Source organism: Lepidochelys kempii, chromosome 3, assembly GCF_965140285.1.
Source record: "Lepidochelys kempii isolate rLepKem1 chromosome 3, rLepKem1.hap1, whole genome shotgun sequence".
In the NCBI taxonomy this organism is placed as follows: Eukaryota; Metazoa; Chordata; order Testudines; family Cheloniidae; genus Lepidochelys; species Lepidochelys kempii.
In genome coordinates, this window is record NC_136382.1 from 47,094,044 (window position 1) to 47,120,051 (window position 26,008).

A 26,008-nucleotide genomic window follows, 5' to 3' on the forward strand; every position below is an offset into this window, starting at 1 on the left:
ACAAAATGTGCTTCATTTTGCAAGTTCTACACATCTGAAAATTCTGCCATGTTAACATTCCTTCTGCAAGTCAAAATACAATGTAATTAGCCTACTGCTATGAAGATTGTTTCTCTTTAATCTTAAAATGTAAATGAGTAGATCAGCCATTCTTCTCTTTTGAGTAATTGATTAGGATTTTTTTGTTGTTTTGCATGGATGATTTATAGCGATATGTGGTACTTGCAAACCTTTTTGCCTGTGGAAAACTCATTCCTATAGAGGATTTATTAAAGAGATTTTTTTTTAATATCTGCACACCATTTTATTTGTGCCCTCATGAGGATAGCTTGTCCTCTTAACACACAAGGGTGTGACAAAAAATACTGTTCCATATGGATTGCTAAAGTTAAGATTTTGAGAGTTATTTTCAGTTAAAGTCAAGGATTGGTCCTGGGCAATAAATAAAGATTCACTAAAGCCCATGACCTGTCTGTGACTTTTACTAAAAATGGGGTGGGGGGGCTGATGGGGAATGACTGAAGCCCAAGGGAAGAGGGATGAGAGCCAGGTGGGAGGGAAGCAGTACCTGCTTCCCACAGTGGCTTGGCGCTCCGGGGCAGTAGGTGGGAGTCCCAGGTCCCCACCAATGCCCACGGCAGCTCGGCGCTCTGAGTCCCCACCCACCCACTGGCCGCAACGGCTGAGGCGAAAAATGTTACGGAGGTCTCTGGAAGTCACAGAATTTGTGACTTCCATGACCTCAGTGACATAATCTTATCCTTAGAGATTGCATATGAAGACAGCACAGGGTAGGAGGCAGAGATTAAGAGCCTCTGCAGGGGAAAGGAGGATCACCTAACCTGTTTCTTGTTCATTAAGTAGAAAAGCAGTTTTGTACGTCAACGTGGTGTGCACATGCTGATGAAGGGCATGCAATGGGAACTGTATTTATGTGCATTGTAATGAAATAAACTTTGATGGATATGAGAAAAATGTTTGTTTCAATAATTTATTTTAAATTTCCTGAACGGAACTATATTCCATAAGCAAAATATCTTTGCTATTTTAAAAACGCTTCTTTAAAAAGTTCTGAATACAAAATTAGGAACCAGGGTATCCAATTCTACTCTTGGATTATTTCAAAAATTTCAAAGGTTATGGTCTAAAAGTTAGGCACTTAAATTCATATTTGATATTAGGCACATTAGGTTTGCCATTTCACCTGGGTGTGCCAGAGTTTCTTCTCTGTGTAAAATAGGGATGTGAATGATTATCTTACCTGGGTGTCATAAAGTTAGCTATTGTTTGTAAAATGCTTGGAAAGCAAAAATTGCTGTATTAATGCTAGTATTGTGCCAACAGGTGGCTCTGTCTCAGAGAAAGACATATATTCTATTCGGTCAATAAATGGGGGCTGTTGAAAGATTCAAGTGCTAACGAATATTCAATTATAATACAACACCATCAAGAGACATCTTGATGCATCTTTTCTGGATGCATGTCATTAGTATAACTAAGAATGGACAGCATTGTGTACTCCGGTTGTATGCTTGGTTTTGTACAATGTGGAGAAAGACATGGTTCTGTGCTCCAGGGAGCTTGCAGTCTTTGGGTTTTGAGCCTGCAAGATGCTGAACACTCCCTGTTCTCCATGCAGCACCCTCCATTCTTACTGTACTCAGGTTCATGACCTACATCTCTGCATTATTTATTTATTGATCTATTTTTGCATTGAAAACTTTTATGGAAGAGGAGTGATTTATAAAAAGCGATGAAGAAGTTAAGGCTTGCATTCACATCAGCACACCGGCACAAAGATTTCATTGGCTATGTTTTACTTTGTGGCTCTTTGCAACGCATTCTGGTGATCGATCATGAGGGAACATTGCACAGTCCTGATAGAACGGTGAGCTCTTTTTCTCTGGAACTGCCCGTGTAGCTCAACCTTAGCGATCCTAAATGTGTGTGTATAGAAAAAAACTGCTTAAGGTGGAATTAAATTATTTATGCATATTTTGCATATGCAAAAGATCCCCGGTGATGAAAAAGCTTATGAATGTGAAAAAGATCCTGAATTCCTAATGTGCTTTTGCCCCCAATTCCCTTATTTATCACCATTTATGGCCTGAGCATAAAGTTCAACCTAAAAAACTGATGCTATGAAACTTATTGTACCAAAGAAGAAAATACAAATAGGGAACGCAGACTACCTTGCACTTACATCTTCCAGGCTTATCTTCCCTTCCAAGTTACAGATTGAAATTTAACCTGTATCGAGGACAACCTACTCACTTTCCATATGTGTGTGACAGCAGCACCCCCAGCAGTGAGGGGGAAATGAAGCTCTCTCTTTTTGTAACTGACTGAGACCTCTCCACATTCAGTCATAATATTCTCTGTTTACATCTTTCAACTTGCACTCATTTGGGAAAATGGACTTTTTCTGGTCATGCTGAAAAAGTGTTTTCAACATTGTGTGTGTGTTTAAGGAGCTGCCGTTCAGCTTTTAAATGGGATCAGAGACCTACACCTGTGTTTATTTTTACTATCAACGCTGTCTGCTTGCTTTCTAATGGTCTCAGATGCAAAGCAGACAGAGGTCCAATCCCTATGTCCTAACACCCTTTTTGTTGGGGAAGTTCAAATCCATAATTAAACTGCGGCTGAGTCCAATTTCTAATATTTTAAAAAATAACCTCTATAACCTCAAAAAGAAAAGGAGTACTTGTGGCACCTTAGAGACTAACCAGTTTATTTGAGCATAAGCTTTCGTGAGCTACAGCTCACTTCATCGGATGCATACTGTGGAAAATACAGAAGATGTTTGTTTTTATACACACAAATCATGAAAAAATGGGTGTTTATCACTACAAAAGGTTTTCTCTCCCCCCACCCCACTCTCCTGCTGGTAATAGCTTATCTAAAGTGATCACTCTCCTTACAATGTGTATGATAATCAAGGTGGGCCATTTCCAGCACAAATCCAGGGTTTAACAAGAACGTCTGAGGAAGGGGGAGGGTTAGGAAAACAAGGGGAAATAGGTTACCTTGCATAATGACTTAGCCACTCCCAGTCTGTAATCAAGCCTAAGTTAATTGTATCCAATTTGCAAATGAATTCCAATTCAGCAGTCTCTCGCTGGAGTCTGGATTTGAAGTTTTTCTGTTGTAATATTGCAACTTTCATGTCTGTAATCGCGTGACCAGAGAGATTGAAGTGTTCTGCGACTGGTTTATGAATGTTATAATTCTTGACATCTGATTTGTGTCCATTCATTCTTTTACATAGAGACTGTCCAGTTTGACCAATGTACGTGGCAGAGGGACATTGCTGGCACATGATTGCATATATCATATTGGTAGATGTGCAGGTGAACGAGCCTCTGATAGTGTGGCTGATGTTATTAGGCCCTGTGATGGTGTCCCCTGAATAGATATGTGGGCACAGTTGGCAACGGGCTTTGTTGCAAGGATAGGTTCCTGGGTTAGTGGTTCTGTTGTGTGGTATGTGGTTGCTGGTGAGTATTCGCTTCAGGTTGGGGGGCTGTCTGTAGGCAAAGACTGGCCTGTTTCCCAAGATTTGTGAGAGTGTTGGGTCATCCTTCAGGGTAGGTTGTAGATCCTTGATAATGCGCTGGAATGGTTTTAGCTGGGGGCTGAAGGTGACGGCTAGTGGCGTTCTGTTATTTTCTTTGTTAGGCCTGTCCTGTAGTAGGTGACTTCTGGGAACTCTTCTGGCTCTGTCAATCTGTTTCTTCACTTCCGCAGGTGGGTATTGTAGTTGTAAGAATGCTTGTTAGAGATCTTGTAGGTGTTTGTCTCTGTCTGAGGGGTTGGAGCAAATGCGGTTGGACACAAATCAGATGTCAAGAATTATAACATTCATAAACCAGTCGGAGAACACTTCAATCTCCCTGGTCACGCGATTACAGACATGAAAGTCGCGATATTACAACAGAAAAACTTCAAATCCAGACTCCAGCGAGAGACTGGTGAATTGGAATTCATTTGCAAATTGGATGCAATTAACTTAGGTTACCTTGCATAATGACTTAGCCACTCCCAGTCTCTATTCAAGCCTATTTCCCCTTGTTTTCCTAACCCCCTTCTCCCCCTTCCTCAGATGTTCTTGTTAAACCCTGGATTTGTGCTGGAAATGGCCCACCTTGATTATCATACACATTGTAAGGAGAGTGATCACTTTAGATAAGCTATTAGCAGCAGAAGAGTGGGGTGGGGGGAGAGAAAACCTTTTGTAGTGATAAACACCCATTTTTTCATGATTTGTGTGTATAAAAACAAACATCTTCTGTATTTTCCACAGTATGCATCCGATGAAGTGAGCTGTAGCTCACGAAAGTTTATGCTCAAATAAACTGGTTAGTCTTTAAGGTGCCACAAGTACTCCTTTTCTTTTTGCGAATACAGACTAACACAGCTGTTACTCTGAAACCTCTATAACCTCCTGTACTGGTGATATCCTACCTGCAGTTCTAGAACCTCATGGTGGCTCTTTCATGTAATCCATGTGTCTGATCAGAGTTCTGATCTTCCGACCTAATCTCAAAAAGAATAAGCAGAGTGGTGATCACAGGAGCAGTCCCCGTGCTGTCTGGCATCCAAGGAGAGTGATGAAATAAATGCAACAGAGAATCCTTTCTCCTATCTACCAAGCTGTCAGGAATGGGGGCCACTAATGCAAACCTGATTGTTTGTGGCTCTTTCAAACTCCATTCATTAGTGAACTGGCTCTCCAGCTCTGCAAAGCAGAATACTTTGACCTTACATGATTTAGAATATCCAGAAATCCTTGCTGTTTTACTATTAAAGGGTCAGGGGTTGGGGAGTTTTTAAGCATAAAATTATTTTGAGTGCACCCTTTAACAACTAATTTCTTTTAGAGGCAAAGTGACCATACTGGAATATAGTAATGGAAAATGTATGTTTAATTTTTAGTGTATTACGATCTATTAGAAAAGTCTGTGAAAGAGTTCTGTAATTTTGTCATACATCTTGCACTGAACTACTGTTGTTGCATGGTACCTAGTCTCTTCAACTATAATAACAAAAAACAAGCAGACAAAATCCCAAGAGGACTACAAACATATTGCATGATCTTTCAGCATTGTAATCCTTGTCTTCCTATGTTCCCTCCCTAGGACTTTTATTGTCACCAGCTGCTATATTATATATAAAACAGATTGTAATATCAGTTGTGCTGACACCAATAATTTGTGTATGTGCAGAGCCTCATATAGCAATGATGCTGCATTAAAAAACAAAAAAGCAATATGAAGAAAACCATTTCTTAAACCAAGATCTGGTTAAACAGCGTGAGTGCAACCATTTGTTGAGGATGGAGTGTTCTTGAGGTAGCCTTTCCTGAAGTTTCCCTTGTCTAGAACTGTCCTCCATCTCTTTACCTCATTGACGAGTACGTATGTATGTCTGCGCATGCACACACACTTATTTTATTTTACATTTTTCTCTGTGACTCATGTATACATTCAGAAAATGGATTGAATTCATCACAAGTAATTTGTGTAGTATGAATGGGGTGTAAACCTCTGCTAGAGTCCAAGTTAGATGTCTTCAAGTTGGCAGGACCTGACAAAATTCATGTGAGGATGCTTTCAGAACTTGTGGAGGATAGTAGAGATCCCAGAGGCCTGGAAAAGTGCAAAAATATTACCAATCTATAAAAAAGGGGAATATGGACAACCCAGGGAATTACAGATCAGTCAGCTTAATTTTGGTACCCAGAAAGATAATGGAGCAAATAATCAAACAATCGGTTTGTGGATAACAAGGTGATAAGTAACCGTCAACATGGATTTGTCAAGAATAAATCACGTCAAACCAACCTATATCCTTTTTTGACAGGTTAACAAGCTTTGTGGAGGGCGGAAGAAATAGATATGCTATATCTCGACTTTAGTAAGGCTTTTGACACTGTGTCTCATGATCTTCTCATAAGCAAATTAGGGAAATATAGCCTAGAGGAAGCTAGTGTATGGTGGTTACACAACTGGTTGAAAAACCGTACTCAGAGAGCAGATATCAATGGCTCACACTCCAGCTTGAAGGCCATATCAAGTGGGGTTCTGAATTTATCTGTCCTGGGTCCAGTTCTATTCAGTATCTTCATAAATGATTTAGATAATGGCATAGAGAGTACACTTATAAAGTTTGTGGACAATACCAAGCTGAGAGGGGTGGCAAGCACTTTGGAAGATGAGATTAGAATTCCAGTTCTGGGCACCACTCTTTAGGAAAGATGTGGAAAAATTGGAGAAGGTCCAAAGAAGAGCAACAAAAATTATTAAAGTTCTAGAAAACATGACCTATGAGGAAAGATTGAAAAAAATTTTTTTTTTTTTTTTTTTTTTTTAGTCTTGAGAAGAGAAGACGAGAGTGGGAAGGTGGGAGAGTGGAGGGGGACATTAGTCTTCAAGTATGTAAAAGGTTGTTATAAAGAGGACAGTGATAAATTGTTCTCCTTAACCACTGAAGACAGGACAAAAAATAATGGGAGATTTATGTTAGCCATTAGAAAAAATTTCCTAACTGTAAGGGTAGTTACTCTCAGGAATAACTTACCTAGGGAAGTTGTGGAATCTCTGTCATTGGAGATTTTTGAGAACGGGTTAGACATACACCTGTCAGGGATGGTCTAGATAATACTTAGTTCTGTCTCAGGGGACTGGCCTAGATGACCTATAAAGGTCCTTTTCTAGTTCTACATTTCTATGATTCTATGTGGGGCATATAACCTGTGTGCCTCAGTTTCTCCATCTGTAAAATGAGAATAATACCTACCAATTATAGAAATGTTCTTAGGCTGTAAAATGCTTTTGAGATCCTCAGATGGAAGCTATTGTAGAAGTGCAATGTAAAAGAACTGATGCTTTCCCAACACCAACCTCCCTAGCTGCTGCCTCATTTCCAGGGTCAATACTGTAGCTTTAAGGAGTTTGTTCAAAGAGAACATATGTACATTTGATGATGTGTGACCACTATCACCCATCTTTACATGCAACTTTTCTAGGGTCCACACATTGTGTAACTGCAAAGCTCTCTGAAATGTGTAAGTTTGGGTGGGAAAAGAGAACTATTTTTGTATAGCTTTAATGAGAGGCCCACATGTTGTGAAAACTAGACTAAATTACCACACGGTAAATTATAATAGCATGCTATGTGGCTCTCAAAGTTCCCCCTTCCCTTTGTGCCTTGGCTTTTTCACAGTGCTTTAGATATCCGTGAACTTTTAAAAAAAATACTAATTTACTGTTTTCTTATCTTTTGTTGGCAATGCTTTTAAAATAAAGCACTTCGTTCCAAAGGCAGTGAAAGCAAACACTTAACTATCACTGGGATTCTACACCAAGAGATGGGGAGAAACAGCAGGTGAAGTCGTGGCTGCTCTATCAGACCGTTTGTTTTAACAGAGCAGTATAGAAGCCACTACCTGGTGCTCTCACGGACAATGTTGCCAATTGTGTTTATCTGAGCGTAAGCAGTGAGCTCCTCCTTTAAGATGCTGAATGTGGTCTCGATTCAATGCCGGCTGATCTCGGATCATGCCCCATGCCACCACTACAGCCTGTTTACTCCTTAAGGGTACATCTATGCTGCAATTGAGTATGAGTTGTAGCTCAGGTATGTGTGCTCACGCTAGCTCTCATCTAGCTAGCACAGGTCAAAACAGCAGTTAGATGGTCTTCACCTTTAAGTGTATTAGCTAGATTAAAACTAGTGTGTTAACTAGATTAAAGCTAATGCAAATCATACCTTCAATTGCAGTGTGGGCATACCTTAACTGTCTCTGTTGGACTAAAGGCACTTTCCTAGGTGCAGTGCTTACCTCCGTGTAAGCCAATGAAGAATTATGTGATGATGAAACACTCAACCATACTTGCCAGACCATCTCCTTGCTAGGTAGATATTGACAGTAATACAGTCACATTTTAAAAATCTATTCATTGCCTCCTGTCTTGTTTTATTCTTCTTCACCAGGACTCTGTTAAGTGGCTTCCCAAGTCTCCTAAACTCTATAGCGGCCATAACTGGAGCTCGCAGAGCTCTCGCTGGGCCTCATTAAAGGGAAAAGAAAGTTTTCGTGATGGCAATGTGTATAAATTCAACTCAGGCAATGAAAATTGGAAGGAAGGGAGAGTCAGTCCTGAGCAAGAAGCAGAGGAATTGGAGGATCCTGATGAGGATGTAAGTAGCTTCCTTTACAATCTCACAGACATAATCTAGTAGATTAAAAATATATTCAACCCATTCAATTTTTGATTCAATGAACATCTGGATGCTCCTGGTTAGAAAGGAGCTATAGCTTCCTGAACTGGCCTGGTCACTGTTCTAATCCATAGTTTCAGTGTTCCTGTTCGTGTTTTGTGGTGGAGGAGATGGAATCACCTTCAGGCCTTTATTTATTTTGATTGAAATACATTTAAGCAGATGCCTCTCCCAGATTCTAGGAGCCTTAACAATTGTCTAAAACAAAACCACTTGGGGCAGAGCCCCAAACCCACACTTAAAAAAAATCTGGCCAGCAATGAAAAATAGAAATATCCTGTTTCCCTAGAAATACCTAACCTTCCATATCGACATGCCTCCCCCAGTTCTAGTGAAATGGGCTATTCAGCATACCTTGATGATCAGTGGATTCAGACTATTGGGGAATAAGGAGGGGAATGGAGAGTGAATTCCAGAGACAAGGGGTCTCATGTTAATTAGTTATATCTATACAAATGCTAGCGTTGAAAAGTTATAGAAGTCTGAATATTTTGAATTGAGTAAATATAGGTTATTTGGATAACACTGGCTTCAGTACAGTCCTTACAGAAATCAGTATATAAGTCCTTGACCAGTGCTGTCTAAAAGCTAGCTTGGGACTTGGTGTACTTACTCATGTAAAGGCTCCCATTATGCCCCACATGGTGCTCAAGCTACTTCTACCCCTGAAGCATGTAGGCAGAACCTTGGTTCCTCCCCACCCTTAAATCACTGACCAGCAGAACTGAGCTGGCCAGAGGTGGTTGTAATTTGCTTGTGGTACAGGCCAGCAGCAAATTTATACTCCTTGGATCAAGGGGGAGGAAGTAGTGAGGAAATTGCTCCTCAGAGCCAGAGTCCCTTACCTGTTCTGCCCCAGGCTGGTACAGCTACTCTGTACCCCATGCACAAGGTTTGTAGCAAAGCCACAATCTAGCCTTAAAAATCAATGGCCTGATAAGGACCAGGAGTTTTGCTCTAGGAAGGTTGGCGGGATTAGGCCTATTGTCTTGCTTTGTATTAAGTACTGCAACTTTAGAAAGAGAAGCTGAAATCCTGGCCCAGTTGTTCATACACGTGTGTATGTTAAATAATTTTATTTCCAACTAGGGCTGTCAATTAAATGCAGTTAACTCAAGTGATTAACGAAAAAAATAGTTGCAATTAATCACAGTTTTAAACACACAGTTAATAATAGAATACCAATTTAAATTTATTATAAGTGTTTTTGGATGTTTTTCTACATTTTCAAATATATTGATTTCAATTACAACACAGGATGCAAAGTATATAGTACTCACTTTATATAATTTTTTACTACAAATATTTGCACTGTGAAAAAGATAAAAAAAGAAATAGGATTTTTCAATTCACCTCATACAAGTACTGTACTGCAATCTCTTTATCGTGAAAGTGCAATTTACAAATGTAGATTTCTTTTTACATAACAGTGCTCCAAAACAAAACAACATAAAACTTGAGAGCCTACAAGTCCACTCAGTTCTACTTCTTGTTCAGTCAATCGCTAAGGCACACAAGTTTATTTACATTTATGGAGATAATTCTGCCTGCTTCTGATTTACAATGTCACCTGAAAGTGAGAACAGGCGTTTGCATGGCACTGCTGTAGCCGGTGTTGCAAGGTAATTACGTGCCAGATATGCTGAACATTCATATGACCCTTTGTGCTTCAACTTGTAGATTCCACTTTTTTTTATCTTTTAATCGTTTGACAGCCCTACTTCCAACTAAAGGAGTAAAGGATACAATAGTCAACAGATCTGATCCAAACCTTTAGCTGCCAAGTTAGAAAGAGAAAAACAGCCGTATATAAATATGGAAACCCTGTACCCATGGAGCTAATTTAGAAGAGAGGGGCTGAGATTTGTTTATCCAGCTTGCTAACTCCTCTCTAATAAAAATAGCATCAAGAAAAATTAAATTGCATGTGTGAAGACGGAAAACCTAGTGCTCTTTGAAACCAGAGCTGTCTGAAGGAACTCCTCAGCCTGAATGAATTATTGGAGATGTTTTATGTGGATGGTTTATACATACATTCTTCTTCACTATCTCTTGGAGCCTGAGCTAAAACAATGGGTTGGATCACCACCTTCTCATGGATCCTGGGGTTACTACACAGATCTCTGGAGATTCACAGGAGACATAAGGTCATCTGCATGGAGGACCTATGCCTCTGCACCATGTATGTGCTTCCATTGCCCCATTCACACTTCCTGGCAGCATGGCTCCAATGTAGCTGTTGTACCAGGGATTCCAGCTGGCTCCCAACTCCCTTAGTGGAGGATTCCCACTGCAGAGGAGGTTCCGCATATTAGGTAATCCAGTCCCAGGCTGCATTATCTTATCTCCATGGATTCAGAGCAGGCAGAGGCCTCAACCCTGCTAAGGAGAAGCCAACCACTGCCCACCTTCACCCTTACCCAGTCCCCTACCATTGCTTGTGAATCCCAAACCTGCCTCACATGCTCCACTGAGAAATGGGAGGTGGTGTCACAGAGGCAGTTGCGTGGAGGATCCCCTCTGTATCTGAATTTGGGGGATACAGTTAAGTCTAGCGTCTTCAGTAGAGTTACCCCCGATCTACACCCATGTGACAGAGAAAAATGACACTAATTTACTGAATGTAATGTCCAGGCTCCTAGACAGTAATTAGGCATTTACATTTCTGTTGTTTTGTCTTTCTCTAACAAACAGGAGCCGATATCCAAGTTTTCTGGCAGTCTTTTTGACACTGATGACAACATTAAAGATCAAAGAAACCCTAAAGCAGCTGTTCAGGAGAAGCACAAAGCAGCAGTGAAAGCGAAGCCTTTTCCAGAGGCTAACAACAAGCCACAGGCTCCTGCCTCCACAGCAGGCAGCTTTCCAGCAGACAGCAACAGGTTTCCAGAGGAAATGAAAGAGCAAGTTCCAAGAGCTGCAGAGGTGACACAGTCACCATTAAAGGTAATGCAGCATCTCCCTGAAGAGCCTTTCACTCCCGTTCTGTTCTGTGACTCTTGGTTTATCTGAGAAGCTTTGAATTTAAAGGAGACCGTTTTTAAGTGTGATATATCAGGGCCGGCTCCAGGCACCAGCAAAGGAAGCAGGTACCTGGGGTGGCCAATAGAAAGCGTCATCTGGGTGGCACGTCCAGGTCTTTGGCAGCAATTCGGCAGCAGGCCCTGCAGTCCCTCTCTTCCTCTCCGGCGGCACTTTGGTGGCAGCTCAACCAGGCTGGTTTTTCTTTTCTTTCTTTTTTTTTTTTTCTTTCTTCTTTTTCCTTCGCCGCTTGGGGCGGCAAAAAAGCTGGAGCCGGCCCTGGATATATAAAGACAAGAAATATCCTCATCTGACTTACAATATATTCATATAATGCTGTCCGGAGTCCATTCCTGTTCCCATTGGCTTTAGTGGGAACAGGGGTTGGTCCATATTCTGAGTTATTTGTAGCCAAACTTTTGAAAAGAAGCCCCTGATTTTGGGTGACTAAATTTTTGAATGCCCAGCTTCAGACACTGTGGGATGATTTCTCAAAAGGGCTGAACACTCACAAGTGCAAGTGCAAATGAAGTCCTTGGGAGTTGTGGATGCCCCACATCTATGGAGATCCATTCCCAAGGTGTCTCTAGTTGGGCATCCAAAACCAGTGGTTACTTGTGGATATTTGGGCCTTAGTGACTCACAATTAAAGACACAGCCTTACAGACGTTGCATACTTGAATATCTCTTTGCAATTGGTGGGAATGCTCAGATGAGCAAGGACTACTGTTATGAGCGGGAATTGCAAAACTGGGCCTTGGATTTATGGAAAAAAACTACTGTGTGTGTGTGTGTAGTGGGGAGGGGAGGGGAGACTAGATCATGGTTTGACCATAGCCCTGAGCATGGCATGACATGGCCTAGGTGCACTCCCCTGGAGCAGCACAGAGAAGGAACTGCATGCCTCAGAGGCTTGCTCTAGGGGGTAGTGCTTGGTGCAGGTTCATACCAGTAGTAAATTATGATCCCTCCCCATGCTGAGTTCTCTCTCTGCTGGCCAGCATGCTGGAGGGAGCACAGGCCCTCTCCCTATCCACTTGGTTAAGTTAGGGCTAATAGCAGCTACATAATGCACACATATGGCACTGGAGCCTGGGGAAGCTGCACAGGAATGTAAGGGACGGTCTTACTCCCCTATGTGGATGCACAGACCATGCTATAGTCTAGCCTGATGAGATCAATGAAGCGTTGTGGGAAATGATGGTCTTGTGAGCTTTGGTGCATGTGACTAACTTTACTCTCATGAATGGTCGTATTGAATTCAATGGGACTACTCAGGCTGAGCATAAATAGTGGTTGGACTCCATGGTAAATGGAGCATAATCTAAGTGTTGTAAGTTTTTTAATCAGTATAATAAGGCATTTTCTTGCACGTTTAAATATAATTAGTTACAAATCAACACACCATGTTAGAACTGTAATATTAATTAAATACACTGTCTGAGTGGTTTAAAACCACAGCTGTATTGAAAAATTCTGAATGTAAAATTTAAAAAAATCCAAGTTCTGATTGCTTTAGAGGTGTTAGCTAAAGCAGCAAAAGTAAGAGCATCTCAGCTACACACATGACTGATGGATGAAACCTTATTTATCTTCCAGCTCAATTTCAATTTTAAATGGTTTTCCTTACCTAATATTCGCTGTATTAGAATTATGTTTGCAAGCTATTTCTGCTTTTCAATATCAATGACATTATTTATGAAAACCATCAAATAGAACTTGCAAAAGTAATGGTTAATTTAAGTTGTCGCTGTGACCTAAACGAATTCCATTTGGCCTGTGTTGTAGGGACTGGAGATACAGAATATGGTACAAAGGTGTTGCCCAGATGTACTAAAATTTCTAGGCATGTGAGAGTGCAGTAAGAATACAATGTCAGCTTTAACTCTGAATTCCCTTGCTTTTTTAAAACCAAAAGGCCTTTACCATTTAATGAGCTGCTAGTCTGAAAAATGTTGATTTTAAAAAAAGGAGAAGATTACATTTCAGTAGCTCTAAAAAGAGCAGTCTAAATCCAATTTAGTGCTGATCAACTGTAATTACCTGGTCCAGAAAAGAATGTGTATGGGATGGGAACTTGTGTGAAATTTCAACCCAAAGTGAATATAAAAACTTTTCCAAAAAAGGGGTTTACAATTCACTGTGATGCATGCATAGAAATAGTGTTGTTGCCAAGGCAAATGCTCAATAAATCATTGATGTATGTGAAAGAAATAATTTGATCACCCCACCTGTTCTCTGAAATGGATACCTGATGATCAGAATACAACAGCACTAGCTATTTCACATTGGGTGAAATCCTCTCCTCATTGAAGTCAATGGGAGTTTTGCCATAACTTTCAATAGGGCTAGGATTTCGTCCATTCAGTAGTACCTGACTCCATAATTAGTACTCTTAAAAGCAATGGGACTAACCACTAATATACTGCTCAGTATATAAGGGTGACATGATGAGAAAATATAAGCTTCCAAAATTGTCTCTGCATAGCTTTAAGACCTAGATCTGGAAATACTGTGTTTCTTCGTGCTTCTGGGAAAGGTAAAGGTTATACTTCCATGTGGTAGTCCATGCGAAGAGGATATTACTACAGGATAAACACCATTTTTCTTTGTGTTGAATTAGATAGATTGTTTACAGAATGGGAACTACAGTATTGTTGCCTGTGTAATGTATGGGGTGCTGTTTTGATTCATCAGGCCACTTGTTATTAACTATAATTCTCTTGCAGATAACCATTACTGTGTGCAGTCAAATGGGGAGTCTTGGTATTAGCATTGCTGGTGGAAAGGGCTCATCTCCATATAAAGAAAATGATGAGGTGCATTTCATTATTCCAACATTTACCAAGTAATCTTCAGAAAGAGATGGAAAAAAGCAGTTTTTGGAAGCTAGCCTATTTAGCTGTTTTCTTTTTGAAGTCATCATCAGTCATCATCCGTGTAATGCTGTAAGCTTAGTAGTAAAATTGACAAGGGGAACAAAAGGGTATTCTTATATTTGTCCCCAAGATAGATGTTGAAGTTGGTGGTAGCTTTTAACTGTGACGCCTCTTTGAAAGGAAGCATCATGTGAACAATTAGTTCCAGAAGAAGGCCTCACAGCTGAAATCCCACTGGTTATTTTCCACCTGAATTCAAGGTAACTCCATTTGCAGCCCACAATTCAAGGTAACACACATTTGCAGCTTCCATCCCACTTGTTCGTTCACACTAACCCCTTTTTGAACAGTGCTTGTCTTTTCTCAGTTTATCATTCAAATCCTTATTCTCAAATATGTCCCTCGTGGCGCTGGGTAAATTGTTACTGACTTGTGTTTATTGCTGTTTGTGTCAGACAGCAATGGGTGGTTTTATTTTTCTGTTAATGTGTTAATTAAGACATTTAGCTTATATGTATTTAGAGGCAGCTGAGCAACAGGCTTTGAAAATCAATTTGCTGCACATGTACTTTTTAACATCCAAGAGCTATGAGATAAACTCAGTTGGATCTGAAATTTTGTGTTTTATGTTACCAGGCAATCTTAATTGCAAGGGTGGCCAAAGATGGCCCAGCGGACTTGACTGGGGTACAAGGAGGAGACAAAGTGCTGGAGGTAGAAAGCTTTATTTGATAATGGAGTGCTGTATTTTCTTACATGAGCGATAGAATTCCCTACTCCTTCCCCACTGGGTCATATAAACACATATTTAATCTGATGTTTTTTTATGCGCCTGAATCAAAATCCTTAATCTGAATATCCCAGATTTTGAATTTTTGGATCCAGATTTGGACTTTGCAGCTTTGGAACCATTTTTAGTTTCAATATGCAAATCATTCATGAAATGTTTCAGAGTGGTCGTGTGTTAGTCTGTATCAGCAAAAAGAACGAGGCGTACTTATGGCACCTTAGAGACTAACATTTATTTGGGCATAAGCTTTCATGGGCTAAAACCCACTTCATCGGATGCATACAGTGGAAAATACAGTAGGAAGATATATATACACAGAGAACATGAAAAAATGGGTGTTGCTATACACACAATAGCCCACCTTAATTGATTAGTCTAGTTATAATCAGCAGGAGAGAAAAAAAAAACTTTTGTAGTGATAATCAGGATGGCCCATTTCCAACAGTTGACAAGAAGGTGTGAGTAACAGAAGGGGAAAAATTAGCATGGGGAAATAGTTTTTACTTTTTGTTCATGAAATGACATCCTTGACTTCTGAGTTTTTTCCCATTATTTACCATATATTTTTCAGATCTTATACTTTCTAAGCGTTTAACAAAATATCCTGATCTTTAATGGCTAATTCATAAAGAAAAAAGAACGCCTTATTATGAACCTGAAAATGCACTGCCTTTATTAGCTCAATGACTAATTCTGAGAAGGTTTCTTATTTACTTCAGTTAGATTTATTAGTCCAGATTTACCAAAGCTTGGTGCAGGAAGTATAAACTACGCTTCCTTATGCCCTCAAGAGGATGCTCACACCGGGGAGGTCAGCTCATAATTGCTCTACTGATACAGGCTTCAAATGAGATGTGCTAAATAATAAGTGTGTATGTCTGGCTGCTCTACCTTTGGGCCTTTTTCTCCACTAGTGCCACCTGTTCTTTTGATTCATGTAGGTCCCTCAGGTTTCCCCAATGAGGAGATTGCAGATGTTTTGTGCCAGAATTTTCCTCCGAGCAGCATTTGCCAGGGCTGTCCTGGGATGAATCTGACCCAGTGGTGCTACTATTCCAAGCTATAGTTCTCAAACTAGTAACCTTTTATTATTGTTGCTAGCACTCTATTATTATTATTTTTCCTAGAATTAATGCTATTTATTCTGAGATGTTTCTTGTTGAATCAAGGTTGATACATAATATGTATTAAGTTGTCTGCATTGGGGATATAATGCATGACCTACAAAGCCTTTTATAGAAAAGTCCTAGAGAATTTATAGGGATAAAAAAATAGGGAGGTATAGAAAGTAAACAGGATTCTACAAGAAATTTACTCCAAGAATTATAGAATTTAACAGAATGATATCCTTTCTCTTGAATGTTTAAAACTACCCTATAGAATTTAATAGAGGATTATATTCCTGTGGTTGAATTCTACAGGTTGGCTGTAAAATTCTTTGGAAAGGTTATAATTCTCTGTTAAATGTTATAGGACTTTTCCACAGGGGTGAATACAAACTTTTTCTTTGAATAAAGGACTATTATTACCTGAAAACAGTTGGATTTTGGCAAACTGAAAATTTGAAAGAAACATTTTATCCATATGTATTTCATATCAGCAGATTATCTGCAAAATAAATCCACTTTTCTAGTTACTATTGGCCCTACTGTGCCCTCAATTTTGAAGTAGAATTCCTGACTGAAATAAGTAGACAGTTCTGCTTAAAAATCAGTGGTGCAGTATGGACTCATGCAGTAATAATCTCTTAGAACCCAGTGTCACTCAACATGTGTTAGCTACTAAATATTGTTCAGTTGGTGAGCGTGTAAAATCAAGAACCAAAAAGGGAAGACATTCCTTCTCAAATATGCAGCTGGTTCAACAAGTATCTGTATTTCCTGTGCATGCCACAAGATGGCACTATTAGCAGAACAATTCAGATATTTTAAAATGTGGGGAAAGATTTCACTTTTTTTGAGAGATGAAAAGGAATTAGTACATTAAAATATATTTAAAAGGGAGTTTTAATGTTTTGACAACAGGACAAATGTAAGTTCAAAAACTAAAATTGTCACTTGGCTTGATGTTTTACAATTTTTTAGTGTTCTGACCTTTTCAAGAACTCAAACACACATATTCGGTGAATTAAGGAACTATGAGAGGAATTAGCCCCCTCTGCTTGAATTTACCCTGGTGGAATCCTACATGATAATGTGTCTAGTCACTGTTTAAGCTGATTTGAGTGTGGGGGAGTTAGTTATCTTTTATTTTAGCAGTACCCAGAAAATAAAGGTGGTCATTTTATGCTTTTTTTTTCTTTTCCCCTCTCAAGGGATCCATCCTTTTAGAACCAAACACACCTGACTCTGGTCCTGGTGAAGCACCAGCTAAAAGCAGCCCATTCCAGACAGTAAATCACATCATAACAGTAAGTGAAGATGGTGAATTCAATGAACAAACAGCAATGCTTACACAAATATTTTTTGAGTTGTGTTACAAATGCTGTCCCAGCATTCAGAGAGACATTAGCAAAAATTTTGAATTAATAAAAAGTTGGATAATAAAAGAAACACTGCATTATCAAATACTCAGATTATCAAATACTCAGCAGCCACGATCAGGACCAAATTCCCAAAAGAGCTCAACTCCCATTGAGAAATCAAACTAAGAAATCAGATTTTCACTCTTTTGGGTCTCTTGAAAATCTGTCCTTAAGTGCCACACTAGGAGATGCTGGGTGCTGAATATTTTTGTAAATCTGATCCTTCCTTAGATGCTTAAATGGAAACTCAGCTCTTTTGAAAATCTGGACCTAGCTGGGGATGCTGCTGAGCACTGTCCCATTATCTATTCGGAACATACTGTATAATCCAGGGATACTCGAAGGAAAGAGGAGTGACCACATTGTCTAAAATATTCTCTCAAATTTTAACTCAGTTAGAGCCTTCATACTGGAATGCCTGCCTCCCCTAGAGCTGGTACCAGGTGGTTCTACCTACCAATAGAATACTTTGTTTCATTTCCCTTTCCTCCAGCCTCTCTCTCAAACCACACCTGCCTGTGACACAGCTAATGGGGCAGGGGAAGCTCTTTACACTAATTTATATGTGTCAAGGTTCCTTCCCCACTCTGAACTCTAGGATACAGATGTGGAGACCTGAATGAAAGACCCCCTAAACTTATTCTTACCAGCTTAGGTTAAAACTTCCCCAAGGCACAGATTTCTTTCTTGCCTTGGGAACCAGCTTAGGTTAAAAACCTGATACGCTGCCACCACCAAGCAATTTAAACAAAGAACAGGGAAAGAGCCAACTTGGAGACGTCTTCCCCCAAAATATGCCCCCAAGCGCTACACCCCCTTTCCAGGGGAAGGCTGATAAGAATGCTCACCAATTTGTACAGGTGAACACAGACCAAAACCCTTGGATCTTAAGAACAATGAAAAAGCAATCAGGTTCTTAAAAGAAGAATTTTATTTAAAGAAAAAGTAAAAGGATCACCTCTGTAAAATCAGGATGGTAAATACCTTACAGGGTAATCAGATTCAAAACATAGAGAATCCCTCTAGGCAAAACCTTGTTACAAAAAGACACAAAAATAGGAATACACATTCCCTCCAGCACAGCGAATTTTACAAGCCAAAAAAACAAACGAAAATCTAACGCATTTTCTAGCTAGATTACTTTCTAACTTTACAGGAGTTGGAAGGCTTGCATCCTTGATCTGTTCCCAACAAAGGTATCACACAGACAGGCAAAACCCTTTGTCCCCCTCCAGATTTGAAAGTATCTTGTCCCCTCATTGGTCATTTTGGGTCAGGTGCCAGTGGGGTTACCTTAGCTTCTTAACCCTTTATAGGTGAAAGGATGTTGCCTCTGACCAGGAGGGATTTTATAGCACTGTATAAAGAAAGGTGGTTACCCTTCCCTTTATATTTATGACAATATGTGTGAACATATGATTCAGTTTTGATTAAACCTCTGGAATTTTTTAAGCAATTTGATTGCAAGTTGGTCACATGACCAAAAATAGATCAGAGCTCGATCAAGCTGGAGGACATGAAATGACTTTGAATTTGGCTGTGTTTTGAATTGGAAACTTTGAAATTCTCCGCAAAGGAAAATTCTGAAAATTTTAGTTTTGGAGTGATTGAAATGTTTAATTATATTTTGATTTTGACTTTTTATTTTTATATGATCTTATATAATAATAATTCAAAATAAAAAATAGAAATGAAATGTCATTTCAAAACAAAACAGCAAAACAGAACAGGTCAATGTTGTAGGAACTTTGTTTTTTCAGTTTTTGTCCACAACAAAATGTTGGCAAAATTGACATGATTTCCTGAAGCTTTTTGATTTAGAATGAACTGCCTTAAGTTTTTCTGACCAACTCTAGGCAGAGCTAATATCCTCTTAAGAGGTATTAGCAGATATTCGAGGCTAATAGTCTGTCGGACATCATCACTGCAATTCAACGGGAACATGATTGAAAAGGCTGGTTAATATGGTGGTTGGCTGACCAAATCTTTTGTAGAAGGAGCTGGTTGGCTTCTCCCTTTGATTTCTGCTGAGGAGAGAAACTGACCACTTCCCATGTTATCTCCTGATGGTAACATAACCCAGCTGGCTTCTACGATATTTCCTTCCGGATATGACCAGCTAGCCACCCCTTTGTGAGAAGAGGAGGGGAAAGGTCAGACGATGCTGGCCACTTTAGAGCAGGAGGCCCTGAAGGAGCCAGCTAGCTAGAGCTGTTTCAGGTGGTGAGATGCTTCAGCACATACTTTCTGCAGAGAAATTTTTGCATTGAAATCTTTGTAAATGTGTCTCTGCAAGAGACTTACTCACAGAAGTCTTTATGCTGACTTGTGCATACTACTGTGCCTTTGGCAGAGGGGAATATACAACACTCTCTGGGACTCTCATCTCTTTGGGAATGTTATCCTGTTGACTTTGGATGTAGTCAATACCTCATCTTATATTCTTACTCCAGCTTTACTCAGGCACAGCTCCTGTTGACCCTCAGTGGGAGTTTTTCCTGAGAAAGGATTGCAGCATTGGGTCCAGACATCTGGATAAAAGACCAATAGTATTCAGAGGGATGGACTAGATGGTGCAGAAAGTTCTTACTAAAGCTCTGGTGGGCTAGAATCTTCCTCTTATTAAAGATCTAGGATGTAACATTTTAATGATCTTTCTGTCCTTTGCAGAGTATTCTTCTCCCCTGTATTTCTGATCTTGCCTCAAAAACAGAGAGAAACATCTTTTGCTACGTTTATTAAGTTATAAATTCAGAAATTAAACACTTTTGTGTGTTTTTAATCAGGAAAAACTCTCCCTTTTATTATTAATCATACTTCTGTTCTTTCAACATCCTGCCTGGCCTCTTTTATCTCCTATGCTTTAATGATGTCTCCACAGATCGTATCACAGCCATGACAAAAGATGTTGTCTCCAACAGATTCAATTTCTCCTCTCTGGTCTTCCATTCTTCAAAGAGCTGGTTGCTCCAGATTATTTTAAAAGGCTCATTTGAATTTTAACTAGTCCAAAATCCAAATGCTTACATGCCAGCCTTCAGCTTTAATGCCACTTTGAATTATCAGTAATTAGTTGGACAAACAAGAAAATCCCTTTCACACCGCATCCCTGTTTTTCAAAGTAAAAATTAGGCCAGGTCTACGCTACCCCTTACTTTAGTATAATATACGTTGATCAGGGATGTGAATGTGCCAGCCCCCTGGGTGACATAAGTTACACCAACCTAAGCACCCGTGTGGACAGTGCTACGCTGGCAGGAGAGCTTTTCCCAACAACATAGCTACTGCCTCTGGCAGAGGTGGATTTATTATGCTGATGGGAGAGCTTTCTCACGTCAGCATAGAGTATCTTCACCAGATGCCCTACAGTGGCACAGCTGCACCAGTGCAGCTGCACGAATGTAGCGCTTCTAGTGTAGACTAGCCCTTAGAAACAGGCTAGCTTTTTTTAAATTTGTGATGGACCAGTTTAACTTTTGAAATTTACAATTTTAAAAACTAAAATTACAATGAAATATAGTTTTCACTGACAAACTTTACAAACTTGCTATAGCTATGCATAAAAATTACTGACACTCACACAGCAAAATAACTGCATCAGTGTTAATTCACATCTTTTCTTATTTTGGGGTAACTCTGTGAGCTGTAGCTCACGAAAGCTTATGATCGAATAAATTGGTTAGTCTCTAAGGTGCCACAAGTACTCCTTTTCTTTTTGAGAATACAGACTAACACGGCTGTTACTCTGAAACCTGTAAGGACACTCTTCTTTCAGAATAGAAGTGTCTTAGTGTGGGTTAGCTTAAGTTGATTCCTTACTAATTTAAACTAAATCAGAGTAAGACGTTCTGAGTCCACAAAAGAGTGTCCACACACAGACTTGCAAAAAGGCTTGAATTAAAACTGATGTAGTTATTTTAGTTGTGTACAAAAGTCCTGAGAAGCCAAAAGATCAAAGGCTGAAAAAATAACCTAATGCTATGGGACTCAAATCACTGCTTGTGGATCTCTGTGCTTTCAGAGCAAGTCCTGACTTCACCCATTTCCAAAAGGAACACATCACTCAGGCTTGCCCCCATACTATGCTGTCTCGGATTCTGCATGCTTTTTATCTAATTCTGTTTCTTTATCTTCCCCATCTTCCTCTTTTACCTCATGGAGTAATAGTGCTGCTTCTGCATTGACCCTGACCCACCTGCACTGCCTGGCTTTCTCCAAGAACGTGATTTTCTGTTGTTCTGTTCCTCTCAGTCTTCAGTATCTGCTGCTGTTTCTGGAGACTAAACATCTGATCCTCTGTTTAAAAGAAATCAAACCTTATTCTCCAAGTCTGAGTTTGCATTGCCAGTGGACTCTCTCCAATACGAATGTTATCAGCATCACCTATTCTTCTCTTCTGAAGTGTGTCAGCATGTCCTGCTTCTTTTCTGGTCCATCTTTGTTGCAACTTTTGACCTAATGATTCTTTAATATTACCAGGCTGTTTGGACTTAATATTGTTTCCAAATCCTGTCATGTGATATCTCACCAGTGTCCATTAAAATTCATTTTTCTTATCTTTCTACCTTAAACCCGCAAATTTCCCATGTTTCCTCTGTTGTAGTGTTATATGTCATTTACCAATACAGTCAGCCCTAATTACTAATTATTGCAGATTTTTCAAAGAAGCCTACAAGTATTTCAAGGCGAGCTGGGCATGTATTCCCATAGGTGGTCCTCAGTTTTAAGGAAATCTCTCTCCCCCTATCATTGAAATCATCAATCACACCTTATTATTTATGCAGAGTTGGATGGGAATAATTTCCCTCATCTTATGAAACTTTTGGAAATTAAAAAAAATTTCCCATTCCTCATCCGGATGAAACAGAGACCTGATTCAGACCAGGGACTTGAACCTAGGTCACCTGCATCCCAGGTGAGTACCCTACCTACTGGACTAGAGAATCTGTCTCTCATTCAATGAATATTTAATTATTTATACAAAATGGAACAGCTCCAACAGGAGAAACTGTGCAAGACCCACCCTAGAGAACCAGATGTCTGGTGATCAGGACACACTTGAGGGGTACAAGACCCAGGTTTAAGTCCCTGGTCTGAATCAAGCATAGCAACCCCCTCCCCCAACCCCCGCTACTTGCACTGAACCATCTGGGCACTCATCACTCTGCCTTTCATTTGCATTGTTCAGACATGATCCAAGAAAATCTTTACATCAATCAGAATCAAAATGGACAAATCCTTTTCCTCTACAGTCAATCCAGGCCTAGCAAGAAAATGCCCTCCTAACGCAGGACTGATTTAAAAACTCAAATGTAAGCATCAATAACTTCTTTCCATTCCTAGTAGTTTCTACTATCTCAGGAAAATGTAAACTTTTCACAGAAATGCAATAAATTTTCCTTCTCCATACTTCAGACATCACCTCATCTTTGTCATTTTATTGGAGCAAAAGTAATTGAATGTTCAGCTCAAAGAAGCAGAAGTCAGAAGAGACCATTTAAATGGACTACAGAATGCTTTAATCCTCTTCAGTGATCATCAGACTTTTGTTCCAAAATTGTTTCAAACAAACAAAGCTTCTCAGAGTGAATGCTTTGAGAAACCGGTTATCCTGACATTACATGATTTGATATTATTTTCAGACCCCTAAAGTTTTCTATGAAGAATTGCATTATCATTGATCAAAAACACCTACATGGTCCTTAGTGTGGTCAGATCAGTTTTTTAAGATTCCCTTCTAATTAGGTAGTTTTAGAGATTATAAGATCTGCTTCTCAACTGGCTTGCCTCTTGTCTAGGCATTTACTCCTCTGCAAGTGGGTGCAAGTTGCAAGCATTTTGATTTGGTTGCATTTTACATCCACTTTGTATGGACCCATTCCTACATGGCACTTAGGCACAAACATAGCTTGCTCATGTGAGTAGTCCCTGTGAAGTCAATTGGACAATTCATTTGAGAAAAACCATGCGTGTTCTTAACTGCTTTGAAGGATCAGGCTGTAAATGACTACACAAGATGAAAGACACAGGAGAATCAAGTCCTTCTGTATCTAATTTAGGGTGCATCACTCAGTATGGCTTTGTCTGATATTTCAGCACCGTATGTTGGTGGCTTTGATTCTAAGGCTTGTCTATGTGGGAAGTTAGTGAGCAGCAAGTTAGAGCGCCTTAAATTCACACCCTAACTACTCTGCGCTAATTCTCTGTGTGGACAAACATACTTCACGCTAAAAGTACACTTAAGCATATCGAGCTGAGCCACTCAAGGGTACTTCTAGTGTGGACTAAGAGTGTCCACATAGGGAATGAGTAGGGAGTAGCTAGTGTGGTATAAATTCACACTCTGGCTTACTGTGCACTAACCTCCTGGGTAGACAAGCTCACTTAGATTCTAAGTGATAAAATGGGCTTGTTTCCACTTACTGGGGGATTGATGTGTGGTGATTGATCCACCGGGGGTCGATTTAGCGGGTATTGAGAAGACCCGCTAAATCAATCGCTCTCCCGTCTACTCCAATACTCCACTGGAACGAGAAGCATAAGGTAAGTCAATGGGAGAGTTTCTCCCATCGACCCAGCATTGTATAGACACTGCACTAAGTCAAGCTAAGGTATGTCAACTCTAGCTACATTATTCACATAGCTGGAGCTGTGTAATTTAGGTTGACTTAACCCCGCAGTGTAGAACTGCCCTCAGACAAAACCATATTTAATGATACGTTAGAAGATGAGGGAGATGGAGTGAAGCCTGCTAATCAGCAGCTTAAACAACATCTAAACCTGCTGTGGCCGAAGGGAGTTACGAATGAGGGAACACATTTGTCTTTCTCCATCCTTTTTGCCTTTTGCTAAATCTGAGCCTGTGCATTTTTCCCTAATTTCAGCTTCCTTGTTTTTTCCTTGTTTCTTCGGGGAGAATTATACTAGTACCAACTAAGGAGAAGAATGGGGAGAAAATACAATTCTCTTTTAAGCTTGACTCCTCTGCCCCAACAACACAGGAAATACACAATTTTTAAAAAGTACAACACAATTGGGAAATATATAAAATATTTAAATGGGATCTGTCTCCTCTTACATACCTCATGATGTATTAAAAAAATAACCAAGAGAAGCACCAGATCGTTAACCTGGTCTCCGAAGACTCAGACAAGCACAATCGAGAATGAGTCTGCAAGATTGTTCCCAAGGGCATTGGAAGGGTTTATGCCTCGCTGTCCTGGACAAGAGTGTTTGGAGCTGGGCAATGGACAGACAGCAGCAGATTCCCAAAGGACAGAGGAAGGATTTTATAACCTTGCTGTCACTGATGTCAGCATTTTGGGGTTGGGTGGCCCCAGCAGCCATGTTAGTGTTTGCTTCTCTTTCATATCTCTTTGGCAGTAATGAATTCACACTTTTATTTGCATGTCTTCTGGGCTGTCTATTGAAGTTTGACATAATGCCTCAACACACAATCAGTTCATTAAGGCTAAGGCTCTTTCTTTTAATGGAAAAACCAACTGTTACACATGGTGATAAAGAAGAAGCATTTAGGGCTTGTCTTTTCATGTCAGCTGGAACATTTTAACTAACATGTTTTAAAACTCTAGTATAGAGAAAGATGTCTTATTGCATGCATAAATTTAGGTAGGCAGTTTCATGTGCATGTTTGTATGTAGTTGTGTGCCTGAGATGTTTAAAGATCTGGAAGAGATCATAATGTCTACCTATTTTATCTGTCTAATCTACTCTGCCAGCCACTTCGGTGCTCAGGTAACATAGTTACTAACTTTATCCTGATAGGCAAAGCTCCTTTTGAATTATGCAGGTCATGGCAAATGATACCTCTGCAATTTATCACATGGACATTATGTGTATGTATGAATAATGCACATGGGCTGTATGACATTAAAAGTCATGTAAGTTTGTGAAACTATTTAAGTCATTCTTGTATCTTTAACTTCCTTTAAGTTTTCTTTGAGCGCAGGTTGTGCCATCTGTCTTGTCTTTATTTAACCATCACCTTATTGTATTAATTTAAAAGCCAGCAGATGTCAGTATTATCTAAGTTTTGGGGAAGTTGATAAATACATTCACTACTGCAATTCTCAGACACATTATTAGACTCTTCTGATAAAAAATATTATTTTTTAAAAAGCTACATATAATTAATTTTATCAGGCATGAGTAGGAATTACCTCCTTCACTCAGAATAAAGAAATTTAATTTAGACAAGATCTGTTATGGATATAGATACATTATCAAATCCAAACTTTTGCTGGTGTGTACACAGTAAAAAACAAAAATCTGCTTTCATTCTCTGATGAGGAGTCAGGTGTGTAACTCTTTTACTTTTGTTAAAGTCTAACTATTGCCTTTATCAGTGCAAATAAAAAAACAACATTAATTTAGATTTGAACTTATAAAGTAGTGGTTACATTTCACATACAATCCGAAAGCTCTCATCTAGGGAGGTGTGTCCTGTTTAAAAAAGTCTCTCTGAAATATACTCTTGTCCAAGGGAAA

The 26,008-nt window shown here is 39.6% G+C and overlaps 1 protein-coding gene across 1 annotated transcript in view; it reads left to right on the top strand.

Annotated features, from left to right (window-relative positions):
* The window catches only part of LOC140908768 (uncharacterized), a 39,699-nt gene that overhangs the window by 4,506 nt on the left and 9,185 nt on the right, over positions 1-26,008 (top strand). The window contains exons 2-5 of the mRNA XM_078851959.1: positions 7,999-8,205; positions 10,981-11,232; positions 14,823-14,900; positions 17,291-17,386. Coding sequence (XP_078708085.1) covers positions 7,999-8,205; positions 10,981-11,232; positions 14,823-14,900; positions 17,291-17,386 — 633 coding nt within the window. The remainder of the gene's footprint in view (positions 1-7,998; positions 8,206-10,980; positions 11,233-14,822; positions 14,901-17,290; positions 17,387-26,008) is intronic.